This window comes from Poromitra crassiceps (genome assembly GCF_964638095.1).
Source record: "Poromitra crassiceps genome assembly, chromosome: 1".
In the NCBI taxonomy this organism is placed as follows: Eukaryota; Metazoa; Chordata; class Actinopteri; order Beryciformes; family Melamphaidae; genus Poromitra; species Poromitra crassiceps.
The window spans coordinates 127,407,624-127,421,937 of record NC_139623.1 but is presented as its reverse complement, the minus strand read 5'-3'; the positions used below and the strand labels follow the sequence as shown (position 1 = coordinate 127,421,937).

At 45.1% G+C, this 14,314-nt stretch overlaps 1 protein-coding gene across 2 annotated transcripts in view; it reads right to left on the bottom strand.

Annotated features, from left to right (window-relative positions):
* The window catches only part of septin8a (septin 8a), a 124,972-nt gene that overhangs the window by 43,929 nt on the left and 66,729 nt on the right, over window positions 1-14,314 (bottom strand). For both annotated transcript variants that reach the window (XM_083643567.1, XM_083643566.1), the window contains exons 5-6: window positions 9,936-10,097; window positions 6,158-6,254 (exon numbers count right to left, since the gene is read on the bottom strand). In XM_083643567.1, coding sequence (XP_083499693.1) covers window positions 6,158-6,254; window positions 9,936-10,097 — 259 coding nt within the window. The remainder of the gene's footprint in view (window positions 1-6,157; window positions 6,255-9,935; window positions 10,098-14,314) is intronic.

The following is a 14,314-nucleotide window of genomic DNA, read 5'->3' as shown; positions in this document are numbered from 1 at the left end:
AACGTTACTCCAAGATATATGATGCTATCATTCACTACACAAATAAGCTCTATCATCTTCTTGTTATCGTTATCATTGCAACAAAGTGCATCCGCACATTTTCAGTGAAACTGAAAGTGAATCTCTCTTACAGACCTACAGTATCTCCACACTTTTCACTGTGCGATGCTGCCAGACAGCGCTTCATATGAATCATAGGTCATAAGATTGTGGCATTTTTGCAATGTCAGCGTAGGTAATTATGATGTATATTCACTTTTATTGCAACTTCGGCCGCTGCCTTAAGATACCTGTACAGCCTGTAGCCAGTCGAGTCCGCTGCACTCGCTCACAGTCACATCCGAGCCCCGAAGCTCGAGCCGAGGTCTCTCTGCCCACAGGCTGACATCTTAGATTTCATGTCTGAGCCCTCTGATAGGCTATTGCTCGATGTGTAACCAATCAGATAGTGTTGTGGGCGGGACATTACTCCAGATCACACAGAGTGAGCATGAACTAGAGAGAGACAAAGAGGCTGCTTCCAGCTGCATCAGGGCCAATGTAGCACTTTTTTTTAATAGATTTATTATATCGGTAAACAGCCAATGAAAATGTCGATACAGATAATCGGCAAAATGCTGAATTCTACTCTACTCTGCTGCTGAGACACTCTCTGGATCAAATCGAGCTAGCAAGCTCCTACTCTGCCTGCTGCCTGAGACACTTTCACGGACAGCCTCTCAGCTGTCCCAGCGGCTCTGTCGCCATCGGATCGTTAACTGCTCCACTCTGAGTTAGCTGAGTAGCTAGCCACTAGCTAGCCGCCCTCCAGACAGCGAGCGGCTAGCGCACTAACACCAGTGGCTAACATTCGCCGCCTCGACTCAGTCCGCCTGCTCCGCCTCATCATCGCATTGTCTCACCACCATCCTTGTACTGTTCAACGGTACACCCAGTGTAATTTCACTCACCTCGGATCATCTGTCATGCTGTCGATCATCATCTGCCTGTCACTCCTCCACCTCTGGTCAACACGTCTGTGGCTAATCAACTCCGGGCACCACGATATTCCTCCGACAACCATGACGCTGAAATATTCCACCGCTCAACTTCTGCAACTCAACAACCTCTCCATCCCGCCCTGCATCTAAACCCATGGTCTTCTCCGTCGACCCCGTTACATCCACCGAGCCTCTCGTAGAAAGTTCATTCACTCCCGTCCTGACCACTCCATACCGTCCATCTGGTCCGCTGAGCGCACGTCGCAATGTCATTACGTCATCATCACAACACACAGCACGTGCACCCTGCCTGCCTACGCCGACTGACCAAAACAAACCTACCCATCCACTCAATAAATAATTAAATTTGCACTCTTTAACACCAGATCCCTCAACACCAAGGGCCCCATCCTCAAAGAATTCATAACTGACAATAAACTGGACTTCCTCTGCTTAACCGAAACATGGCAACAACCACTGGACTATTTTTCCCTCACTCAAACCACACCCTCTGGATACTGCTATCTGGACAAACCCCGCCAGGACAGCCGCGGCGGCGGAATAGCTGTATTTCACCACCATTCAATCACCACATCTGCATTATCCCTCCCCACACCCCCCTCATTCGAACACCTCACTTTCAAACTATCTGGTCCTAAACCCCTGGTCACTGCTGTCATCTACCGCCCCCCCTCCAAGCCAATCCCTGAATTTCTCTCCGACCTGTCAGAATTCCTCACCCAGCTCTTTGCCATCTCTCCATCTGTGCTGTTGCTCGGCGACTTTAACATCCATGTCGACTCCACATCCTGCAATAAAACCACCAAATTCCTGGACATTCTACACTATTTCAACATCACCCAACACATCGACTTCCCCACCCATAACAAAGGACACACCCTCGACCTGGTCTGCACCTCCGGCATCTCCATCAGCAACCTCTCCACCACCGACCTCACCATCTCTGACCACCTAGCTATCACCCTGGACATCAACATCCCCCCTCCCCCCACCAAACAGCAACGAACTATATCCTTCCGGAACCTCAAATCCATCAACCATTCCTCCTTTTCTACCACCCTAACTAACGTCATCTCCAACACCATCCCCACCCCAAACGTCTCCCCCACTGACCTGGTCAACTTCTATAATAACACACTCTCCTCCTGTCTTGATGCCATCACCCCTGTCAGAACCAAGCCCGTCTTCCGCCCCCTGGTATACCAAAGAACGCCGTCACCTCAAAGCCAAAGGCCGCCAACTTGAACGCTTATCCAAAAAGACCGGACTCACTATTCACCTGGAAGCCTACAAACTTCACCAACAACAATATAAAGAAACTCTCAACCATGCACGATCCTCCCACTATTCCTCTATCATCCGTACCGGCTCAAATAACCCCAAAACACTTTTCTCCAACATAAACAAACTGCTCAAACCTATGGACACCACCAGCAACTCCTTCACCACCAGCACCTGCAACTCCTTCCTGTCATTCTTCAAGAAAAAAATTGACGACATCCACTCACTTCTAGCTGCCTCCGCCGCCTCCACCCCCCCCCCCACCCCCCCGGATTCCACCCCACCGACCCGCCCCCTCCAAACCACCCACTGTCTTCATTCAACCCCATCTCCGAATCCGATCTATCCTCCCTTGTCTCCAACATGAAACCCACAACCTGTGCCCTTGACCCCATCCCCTCCTCCCTCGTTAAGGACTGTCTCCCCTCACTTTCCCCACTCATCACCACCATCATCAACTCCTCCCTGTCCACAGGCTTCGCCCCCCCCTCACTCAAGCTTGCTTCCATCACCCCCCTTCTGAAAAAACCTGGCCTCGACCCCAGCATCCCCAACAACTTCCGCCCTATCTCCAACCTCCCCTTTCTATCAAAAATCCTTGAATGAGTCACCGCATCCCAGATCAAATCCCACCTTGACACCAACAACCTGTATGAAATCTTCCAGTCCGGCTTCCGCACACAGCACAGCACTGAAACCGCCCCCCTCAAAATCACCAACGACATTCTCCTCTCCGCAGACTCCGGCTCCCTCACCATCCTCATCCTCGTCGACCTCACCGCTTCCTTCGACACCATCAATCACTCCATCCTCCTCTCCCGCCTCCAGCACTCCATTGGCATCACCGGCACCGTCCTCTCCTGGCTCACCTCATACCTCTCTGACCGTCACCAATTCATCTCCACCAACAACTGCAAATCCTCCACTGCCCCAGTCACTCACGATGTCCCCCAAGGTTCAGTACTCGGTCCCCTACCCCTTCATCCTCTACATCCTTCCCCTCGGTCAGTTCAACTCTACCTGTCCTCCAAAACCATCAGCCCAGCCAACCACTCCACCCTCTCTGCCTGCCTCAGTGACATAAAAACCTGGATGCAAAAGAACTTTCTCAAACTCAACTGCAATAAATCTGAAATTCTTATCATTGGCCCCAAGTCCCTCACCCGCTCTGCTCAGAACTTCTCTCTCACCATCGACGGCTCCATTATCACCCCCTCCGCCCAGGTCCGCAACCTCGGTCTCATCCTCGATCCCACCCTCTTCCTCCTCCCCCATGCAAATCATATCACCAAAACTGCTTTCTTTCACCTCCGGAACATTGCCCGCCTCCGCCCCTCCCTATCCCTCCCCGCTGCTGAAACTCTCATCCATGCCCTCATCACATCCAGACTCGACTACTGCAATAGCATCCTCTACGGTTCCCCTCACAAAATCATCAACAAACTCCAATACGTCCAGAACTCCGCTGGCCGCCTCCTCACCTCCACCCCCCCTACCTCTCTAATCTCCTCCCCCACCACGTCCCCACCCGCAGCCTCAGGTCCGGAGACACCAACTGTTTGACGATCCCCAGGACCAAGCTCCGGACCTGGGGTGACAGGGCCTTCTCAGTTGCCGCACCCACCCTCTGGAACACTCTCCCCATCCACATCCGTCAATCAAACTCCATAACATCCTTCAAACAGGCCCTCAAGACCCACCTCTTCAACCTCCCCTTCTCCTCCTAACCTCACTCCACTCTACCTACTGTCCCCACCTTTCATGAATGTTTCAAATTAAAGTATTTAATTCTGTGTGTTCCGTAAAGCGACTTTGAGTATTTAGAAAAGCGCTATATAAGATAAATGTATTATTATTATTATTATTATTATAATATCTGCCCCGATAATCGAAAATGCTGATAATCGGTCGACCCCTAATCGTATGTTTGTGTTTTGCAATATGGATTGGACACTCTTTTTATTTCTAATTAAATTGAGCATTGGGCCTTTATAAGAACGTTTATTTGTATTATTTAAATTGACACACTCATAGATAGATATTTGAGGTTTGTTCATTAACTCATTCAGGGCCAGTTTAGGACTGCCAATATTTAGCACAGGCCAAAGATTTTCATAATTGTTGGTCATCTTTCAAGACCCACAGTAAATTATCTATTAGCACCAGAGTGATTTGCAATACCTCAAAATGAAGATGTACGTCTCTGGGTTCACCAGGAAAAAAAAAGTTAGCTTTTAGCATGTTCTGTACTCTACTTATATCCATTTATATACACCCTGTTTTCACCCAAAATGTCTCTCTCTCAGATGACAAACAGGAGCAAATGCAATTCCTGTAAAATACACATTCTCAAGCAGAACTCGCTCTCAATTCTTTTATTTTGAACTGTATTGACATCAGACATGTAAATACTATTCGTTATGACACAAATGAAAAAAAAATATATATATATATATATATATATATACACATGAAGTGCTTTTTTTTCACATTCAACAATACAGCAGTGTGAGTGAGTGTGCAGACAGACACACAGACAGACAGACAGAGAGACAGACAGACAGACACGCCGACAGACAGACAGACAGACAGACAGACAGACAGACAGACAGACACACACACACACACACACACACACACACACACACAGACACACACACACACCCACACACACACACACACGATCCCCCTTCGTTGCGTGATTTCTAACCCCACATAGGATAAGCAATAACCACGCCCTGTGGCGCCGGGATTGGCCAGGAGCAACACTGGAGCAGAGACACTACACTGGAGGGCACGCAGTCCAGCGATTTCATGAAGCTCTTGAGAACGGGCAGCGGGCTTCTGAGCCTAGCAGTTCGTGTGCTGCTCGTCCCCCTGTCATATTCTCCCTGCTATCGTTGCCGTTTTCCCCTCGGCTATTCAACACGTCCTCACCGCCCTCTGATCACTGCTGATCGATCATTTCCTCATTCCTCCGATGATCAAACGCATCTGTGGATTACTTTCTCCGGTTTTCTCCGGCTGGCACACAGGAAGGCTGGCACACAGGAAAGCGACCAGCTCCTGCAGCGCGCGAGGGGCGTTTCAATGGGGTTTCTCCTGTCTGCACAAGGCAAGCTCCTTATCCGTTTTCTGATATTCCTCCTGCTCAATTTCAAAACAACAGCTGCGGTATGTGTTTGTTCACGTGTTGTCTTAGATGATAGGGACCTGATACCATGTGACAGGCTGGGGAAGTGTTTTAACTACGCCCTGCAGTAATAAAAACAAAAACACGTCAAACACGTCATTGGCCCTCTGGGCTATTCCTGATAACACGTCAAAGACGTCATTGGCCCTGAATGAGTTAATTGGGGAACAAATGCCGCAAACATCTTATCCGGCTACTTTTCCTACGTGGCTGGCTACTCAGAAGTTTGGGGAAATGCCTGCCAACACTGTACATCTTTAATCGTGTTTATTTGTTTGAAGATGTACAGTGTTGGTCAACTTTGTCAGTACACATGTACATGACTTCTGCATTACATTGTGCTCCTAAATATCCAAGAAGCTCCCTTTTTTCTCTTGATTAGCTATATTTCATACCATGACATTATTCAATTTCGTTCAAGGGCAGGCACGTGTGTTCCACCTATTTGTGGATTTCACGCTCAATCGCTCATTTTCAATCACTCCGACTCAGGTAATGGGGACTCGACTCCGACTCTTCTTCGGTGACTCGGACTGGAACACGGGGGACTTGAGCCTCGACTTGAGATACAGTGACTTGACTGTAAAACACCTTCTGCCTGCATGCTTCTTTCTCTCTCCCGCTCTCAGAGAACACACACACACACACACAGGCTGAACAACTGCTTGTGGAGGTTACTCACCCTGCACGACGCCCCAGGGATACTGCCTCGCCCTCACTGTTTTGTTGCCCACTTTGACCTCCTCCACGCTTCCCACCACAGCAAATGGCAGATGGGCCTGTACAGGGTCAGAGGTCACCGTGTCAAAGAGGTTACAGGTGGAAGCAGAGCCATTACCCCAGGCTGATTCCTGGATTCCTCTGTCTTCCTGAAGGAGTTCCTGGCTCCTTCCTGGTTACCACATGGCAGCGTTCTTTATAGCATAGCAACTATTTCACAAGTGTTCAGTTTAACAAGCTTAACACATGTCGTTAGTGGATAATTAATCAAACAGAAGGGATGAAAGAAAACTGAATGTTTACTTTCAAATAAAACCAGTTTCACAGCGGGGGTTTTCTTCTTATCTTTCATCAGCAAGACCACAGCGGAGTGAAGCTAAACCATGCTGACATACTGGTGTGTTTAACTTTAACATGTGGCTGATTTGGGCTGAGCGGCCTGTGTTCGGTTGACATGAAGATTAAACACACGCTTCCTTATTGCTTTCACAGTTCCTCCGCCTGGGCTGGTGTCATGAGGAGAACACACCCCCACACGCAACCTCCAAATGAGCTGGCGAGTTGGAAGCAGCTGGCTGGCTGCAGCACGAGGAACGAAGGCTACTAGGGAGCCGATGTAACCAACCAACAATAGAAGGGGGTGGGGCTACTGTACAAGGACTGAGCCTGAACCAACTTCACGCCGTCTAATCCATTACAGCATTGGTTCCCACCAAACTGTGGTCCCCAGAGAGAATTGCACTTTTCTTTTCTTTTTTACAGACAAAAGTTCTTACATACACATTAACCCTGAGGAGTAGGCAGATTGGGAAATATCGCGATATTTGGGAAATATCACCATTTTGAGCATGTCAGAGGCTGCAGCAGGCTCAGTGATAAAGCCAGAGTGAAGTGGTATCATATGAAACTAGAAGACCTAAGGCATTGATTGGTACCAACCATGTCATGCTAGCTTGTCAGCAAGGTGGCTAAATAACACTCCAAATCTTGGCGAGGGAATTTCTTTTTCTCCAAAGGGGTCCCCTTTTTCACAGTCTTAATGTTGGCAGGTGTGTGTGTGTGTGTGTGTGTGTGTGTGTGTGTGTGCATTTTGAAACAATAGCCTTATATTGTTATTTAGCCTTTCTGGTATACGCAGTGGAAGTGGTCCCTGGGAAATTTGGTTTGGTACGTAGTGGAGCTTGGTCGGAAAATTTTGGGAACCCCTGCATTACACAATTCACTTTGTGTGTTAGTTAGGGGTGTGAAGATGCATCTATTGCATAAATGCATCGATTTATCTTCCTACTGTACGATCCAACTACATTGATTCTACTACTATTGCAACTAGTATTGTGACTTTTATCAATCTAAAATGGTTTTGCAATGCAAATAATCAATTGTATCGATACTAAGAATTTTGCACCTTGTATTTTAGCATGACAAAAGTTATGTGGATGTATTTTTCGCACTTCACACAGATTGAATAGAGGCCTTGCGCTGAATGTTTGTGTAGTTCTCTTTCTTCCAGGATGGCTGCCGGTAACCTAGCAACCATTTTTTTGTAGATGGCAATGGAACAAATGAGGGTTGCTATGTGTTGATTGATATATGAGAAATATCATCAAAAACATAACCTGCTGTCTTATTACTGGCTCTTGTAAACAAGTTACTGTATCAATTACAAGTCATTGAATCATATCACTCAAAATGAGCCAATATCGTCCATGTATTGTATCACAACCATGTATCATATCATTCTTAAAACGTATCGTTACACCCGTTATTAGCGTGTGTGTGTGTGTGTGTGTGTGTGTGTGTGTGTGTGTGTGTGTGTGTGTGTGTGTGTGTGATTCTGTATCATTCCCATTATAAGAGCTGACTAATGAAGTTAATTTCTATGGCCATATTGAATACATTTTCAGTATTTCAGTATCTGGTTTATTTTGATGGTGGAAATATAAAAGATGTAGTGATATTTATAAAGCAAGCTGGAGGAAAATATGTGCTGCCATCACGCTCATAAATTCCTTTAGTATGGAGAGAATGAGAGAATGGGGAACCAGTGCAATCAAACAGACCTTGAATTCAAATTATATTTAGACGTGTGAATATACAGTATATGCATGCACACGCACACACTGGTATGTTAGCATTGTATAGACAAATCAACAAGGAACGCCAGCACGCAATGAATGTCCTTTCAAGGTTTTATTTAGTCATCGAGACCCTACACAACGGACGTTTCAGCCAACAGGCCTTCTTCAGCGTTGTGATAGCATTGTATAGAACAGTGCTGACCAATTTGGGGCCCGCGGCTGTTTGTTTTGGCCCGCCACGGATTTTGATTATTATTATTTTTTTTCCCCAATTTTTGATCCAGAATGCAACTCGGGGCAAATTATCAGATATCTGCACTGATTGCAAAGGGTGGATGAGCTTTTTCATGTGGTGACTTTGTGAAACAGTGTCTGAATGTGGCTGCGGATTCTGTGTTCACTCCTGAGATTGCATCCCTGCAAATTGTTTACAAAAGATGGACAATAAAGCTGATTTTCAAAGTACCTTGAGGATTTTTCAAGTTGTGAATTAAGTCAAATTTCTCTCTTGATTACAAAGGTGGTAGAGCCAGACCGATACTGGATTTTGGAGGCCGATGCCGATACCGATATTAGGGAGTAAAAAAATTCCGATATCGATATATCGGCCGATATTCTTATATTATATAATACACATTATATTACACAATGTTTTTGCAATGATCCCTCAAATATCAAACACTTGACAAAGATATGACTTGACATGACTTGAGATATGTAATGTAGGGAGGATATTTTACAGCTTATCAATCAACTTTATTGTCCAAAATGACATCACTGCAATGAAACTGGGAATTTAATAATTATATATAACTAGAAATACAAAAACACAAATAGGACAGATATAAAATATAACTTGAGTTAAGAAAAAATATAAAATATACACAACATGCTGTCTATAACTTAAAAAATACAAAATAAAAAAATATTGGCCTATCGGCCAACATATATATCGGTTATCGGCCAATATCGGCCGATAATATCGGTGGACCGATATATCGGTCGGGCTCTAGAAAATACAACTGTTTTTAACTGGGTGTTTACTGATTAAATGTTTAAGCTCCCCACAAATGCAGGTGTTTTTTTAAATATATATAACCAATTGCAAATTATTACAATTACCAAACAGATAAAAAGTAGATTATTATATTGAAATGTTATTTTAGATTTAGAATGTTAATTTTCTATAAAACACAATACATTTTAATGTAATTCCACAACGTTTATTTTTGGCCCTCGGCCCTCCACCCAGATTGAGTTTTGGCCCTTCATGGGAAAGAGTTTGGGCACCCCTGGATAGAACATCACGTGTGGGATTATTTCAAGACTGGATAAGAGTGTCACGATAAGGACAACACCTTTCAAGTTAGTTTTCAACACATGTATTAATATTAGCATTGGTTGTGGTGTCAATATGTTCCTATTAGCAGATGTTTTAACATGTGGTTCTGAAGAATGTTCTCCCTCAATAGACACACATACGTCTTCAAAGCAACATTCTTTTTAAATGTGTGAATGTTGAGACGAGTCTGAAGTCTGTAAAAAAATGTCACTTCAACACGTCCAAGTGGGTAAAAAAAGGGGCATATGGGCCGTTATTATTCAACATGTCTTTAAAGATGACACCGCCTTTTCAGTGAGTGCATGTGTATTTTGACTTACGTTCATGGAGGCGTTGATCTCAGTGACGGCTTCGTCGTCTGTCGGAAACTGATAGATCTGGACGCCGTTACTCACAAGCTCGCTCATAATCTTAATCTTGAACTTGTGAAGCTCGCTCTTTGAGATTGTGTCCGCTTTGGCAATGATAGGGATTATGTTGACCTAAGGAAGGAGACAGAGAGAAGAGAGGGTTGGACTCTTAGAAATACACCTACTGTCCAATGTGTAGAAAACATGATACTACCTACCAAACATGTATGCAGCATGCCATGTACTTTGGATGAAAGCATCCACCAAATGTGTTATGTAATGGCTCATCTGTTGCACCTCCATGCCTCCTGAAGATCACTTCTGACTGGATTTAAATTAAATGCTGAGCTTGATATGATTAGAAAAGACGCATATGAAGTCAACCAACCGCTGTCAATGAATTACAGTTTAGAGTAATCATCTCGTCTTTGGCACTGCGTCATGAACAAACATCATGAATGAAGTCAAATGAAGACCAAATTAAATACATAAACTAGAATGATTGCGCCGCGGATTTATGCCTCCGCCATTAGTTCATTCTTGAGTCCAAATCACCATTTGAGGCAAATTGGAAGAAATTCCGTCAAGGCGCTCCTGAGATGTTGTGTTACAGAGCTTGAAAATTGGGTGTGTGAGGTCACAGTGACCTTGACCTTTAAACCACCAAAATGTAATCAGTTCATCCTTGAGTCCAAGTGGACGTTTGAGGCAAATTAGATTAAATTCCGTCAAGGCATTCCTGAGATCTCACGTTAACGAGCATGAAACGAGTGGTTGTGATGACACAGTAACCTTGAACTTTGACCACCAAAATCGAATCAGTTCATCCTTGAGCCCAACTGACGTTTGAGGCAAATTCGAAGAAATTCCATCAAGACATTCCCGAGATATCGCGTTAACAAGCTTGAAAATGGCATTCGAGAGGTCACAGTGACCTTGACCTTTGATAACCAAAATGGAATCAGTTCATCCTTGAGTCCAAGTGACGTTTGAGGCAAATTCGAAGAAATTCCATCAAGGCATTCCTGAGATCTCACGTTAACGAGCATGAAACGAGTGGTTGTGATGACACAGTAACCTTGAACTTTGACCACCAAAATCTAATCAGTTCATCCTTGAGCCCAACTGACGTTTGAGGCAAATTCGAAGAAATTCCATCAAGACAGTCTCGAGATATCGCGTTAACAAGCTTGAAAACGGCATTCGAGAGGTCACAGTGACATTGACCTTTGACCTTTAATAACCAAAATGGAATCAGTTCATCCTTGCGTCCAAGTTGAAGTTTGAGCCAAATCAGAAGAAATTCCATCAAGCCGTTCTTGAGATATCGCGTTAATGAACTTGGTAATGGCGTTCGTGAGGTCACGGTGACCTTGAACTTTGACGACCAAAATGTAATCAGTTCATCCTTGAGGCCAAGTTAATGTTTGAGGCAAATTTGATGAAATTCCGTCAAGGCATTCCTGAGATATGGCATTAACAAACTTGAGAATGGCATTGGAGAGGTCACAGTGACCTTGACCTTTGATCACCAAAATGTAATTTTTGTCGACAAGTCGACATTTGAGCCAAACTGGAAGCAATTCCATGAAGCCGTTCTTGAGATATCGCGTTAACATCTTGAAAATGGTGTTCGAGAGGTCACAGTGACCTTGACCTTTGACCACCAAAATCTAATCAGTTCATGCTTGAGTCCAAGTCTATGTTTGAGGCAAATTTGATGAAATTCCATCAAGGCATTCTTGAGATATCGCGTTAACAAGCTTGAAAATGGCGTTTGACACGTCACAGTGACCTTGGGCTTTGACCTTTGACCACCAAAATCTAATCAGTTCACCCTAGAGTCCAAGTCGATGTTTGAGGTTTGAGGTCCATAATGTGAGGCACATTATGGAAACTGATGACTGAATCTGTGGGGAAGAGATGAGCTTTTTAGCGCTCCAATTACAAGCTCATCATACTTTATTGGATCATTATTTTGCAGCGGGGCAGCCAATATCACATTTTAACCCCCATTAACCAGGCAAGCTGAGCCAATATCACATTTTAACCCCCATTTAACCAGGCAAGCTGAGCCAATATCACATTTTAACCCCCATTTAACCAGGCAAGCTGAGCCAATATCACATTTTAACCCCCATTTAACCAGGCAAGCTGAGCCAATATCACATTTTAACCCCCATTTAACCAGGCAAGCGGCGCCCACATTCTTATATACACCGGGGAGCCGGTAGTTGTGGAGGGAGGGAGGGGAACGCGTTACTCATTCATTTCCCACACCCAGATTTTCCCAGCCAGTCTGAGATTTTGAACCAGCGATCTCCCAGTCTACCTCACTGCAGTGTAGTGGGCGGGGCCAAATAGGAAGCAGCAGGACTGGCTTCAGATATGATTCAATGCCTGCGAGCGGACTTGAGTCGGAGTATTCCCAAATAGTTGAGTTTGTCCTCACCTACTAGCTGCACCAGCTGGGAGGGTTTAACGGGATCAGGACAAGTCACACAGTGTCAATAAGTAGTCATTCAATCGCCTAAAAACCTACTCACGTAGGACATTTCTCGTCAGTCAGTCAATTTTCCTGTGCAACAAACGCTCACTCATCTGATGCATCAAAAAGGCAAAAACTTTTTTGAAAATAAAATAATTACTTGAAAATACTATTTGACCCAAGCCTATCTGGGAGTAAATTACGAGTCACACTCCAAAACTAGAAGAGCACTCTGAGAGCGCAGACCTCCACCAAGGACAATACTCTAATCTGCTACAATATGCACATTTTGTGAGTCGGATCAGAACCGTAACCCTGAACCACCCATATGATATCTCCCCAGCCACTCCCCCTACCCACTCCTCCAACGCAGACTCTCTACGACCTTCCCATCCCTAGATACTAGAGGTCGACCGATAGTGGAAAAGGCCAATACCGATAGAATAATGATAGTTTGGAGCAGGAAAAAGCCGATAGCCGATTAACCGGCCGATAGCGAGATGGAGTTGTTTTCTTAACTCATTGAGTGCCAATGACGTCTAAAGACGTCAATTATAGTAACGTAGAATGCCAATGACGTCTAAAGACGTCAATTGCGTTTTTTGACGGTGGGACGTGGATCAAAGCCTGATGCATCTCCTGTAAAAGTATGGGGGATTTTGAAGGTGTATAAGCTATTTTACGGACCCATTAGGTGGCGACAGTGCTCTCCAGATTAGAGAAAGGTGAGGAAAAAAACAGAGAAGAAGCCGTGGGCAGTGGGCACACGGAAACCGATGCATGCTGTAACGTTAGCTGTGCCTGTGAACAGCAGGCAATCTGCTCCCACAATTGAGCCTTTCTGTCTGTTGCGATAGCCCCTCCACATGATTAGTTGCCAGAAAAGGAGCACCCGACACGAGCGTCTTTCTGAAAAGATAAATTATTCTCAGCTGGAAGCGCTGGGAGCCGGCGACAAAAACGGCGGAGTGCTGTGAAAATAGGCTGGGTGCAGCGCACTTTGAAACGTGCAGTGGAAAATTCAGAGCAGAGAGCCACCAGAGACACTCCACGGAGGAGGGGTTTGCAGTTGAGGGGGGTGGGGCACGCAGGGCACCATTCAACACCGACCCAGACAGCAGGCTCGATGGACAGATTGGCAAACACAAGCTAGAATATCTGATGCCCACCAGCAGTAAATCAAGACCAGCAAGAAGGCCAGCGCTGCTGGTTGCAGCTAAAAAATATTATTTTGCCATCAAAATTCCTTTGTTTTCGCTCTTTTATTGAAGGAAATTATTTTTGAGGTGTCACTACATCAGAAAATATTAGCTTCAGAGTCAGTGATGTGCTTGAAATGCTTCATTTCACAAAAGGCTCATTATCTCAGCTTCTAGTTTGAAACGTCTGTTTTTGGTGAAATCAACCTATCTTCTCCGGCTGATAACTAAAGAACGGAAAATTATATCAATAAACTTTTTTTTGCTGATGATACAAGAGAGTCTCATCGTTCTTTCCCCAATTTTCTCCGCAGTTGTACTTGGGCCAATTGCCCCTGCTGTCCCGGTCATTGCTCCACCCCCTCTGCCGATCTGGGGAGAGTTGTAGACTAGCACATGCTTCCACCTCAGATACATGACAGCGAGAGTTTCACCGGCGGGACGATCACACTATTCCCCCCACAGTTCCCCTCTCCCCAAACTGTAGAGTGCAGTGTGGAAATCATAGAGACAAAACTACCAAGAGCAGAAGGGCAATCATCATTCAGCACATAGCTGCTGCATATATATATCGCCCAGCAGACAGACATCCCATCTAGAAGCAGAGCACTGAATAAACAGGGCTGCAGTGTCACGCCTGTAAAACAAAACAGTGTCACATT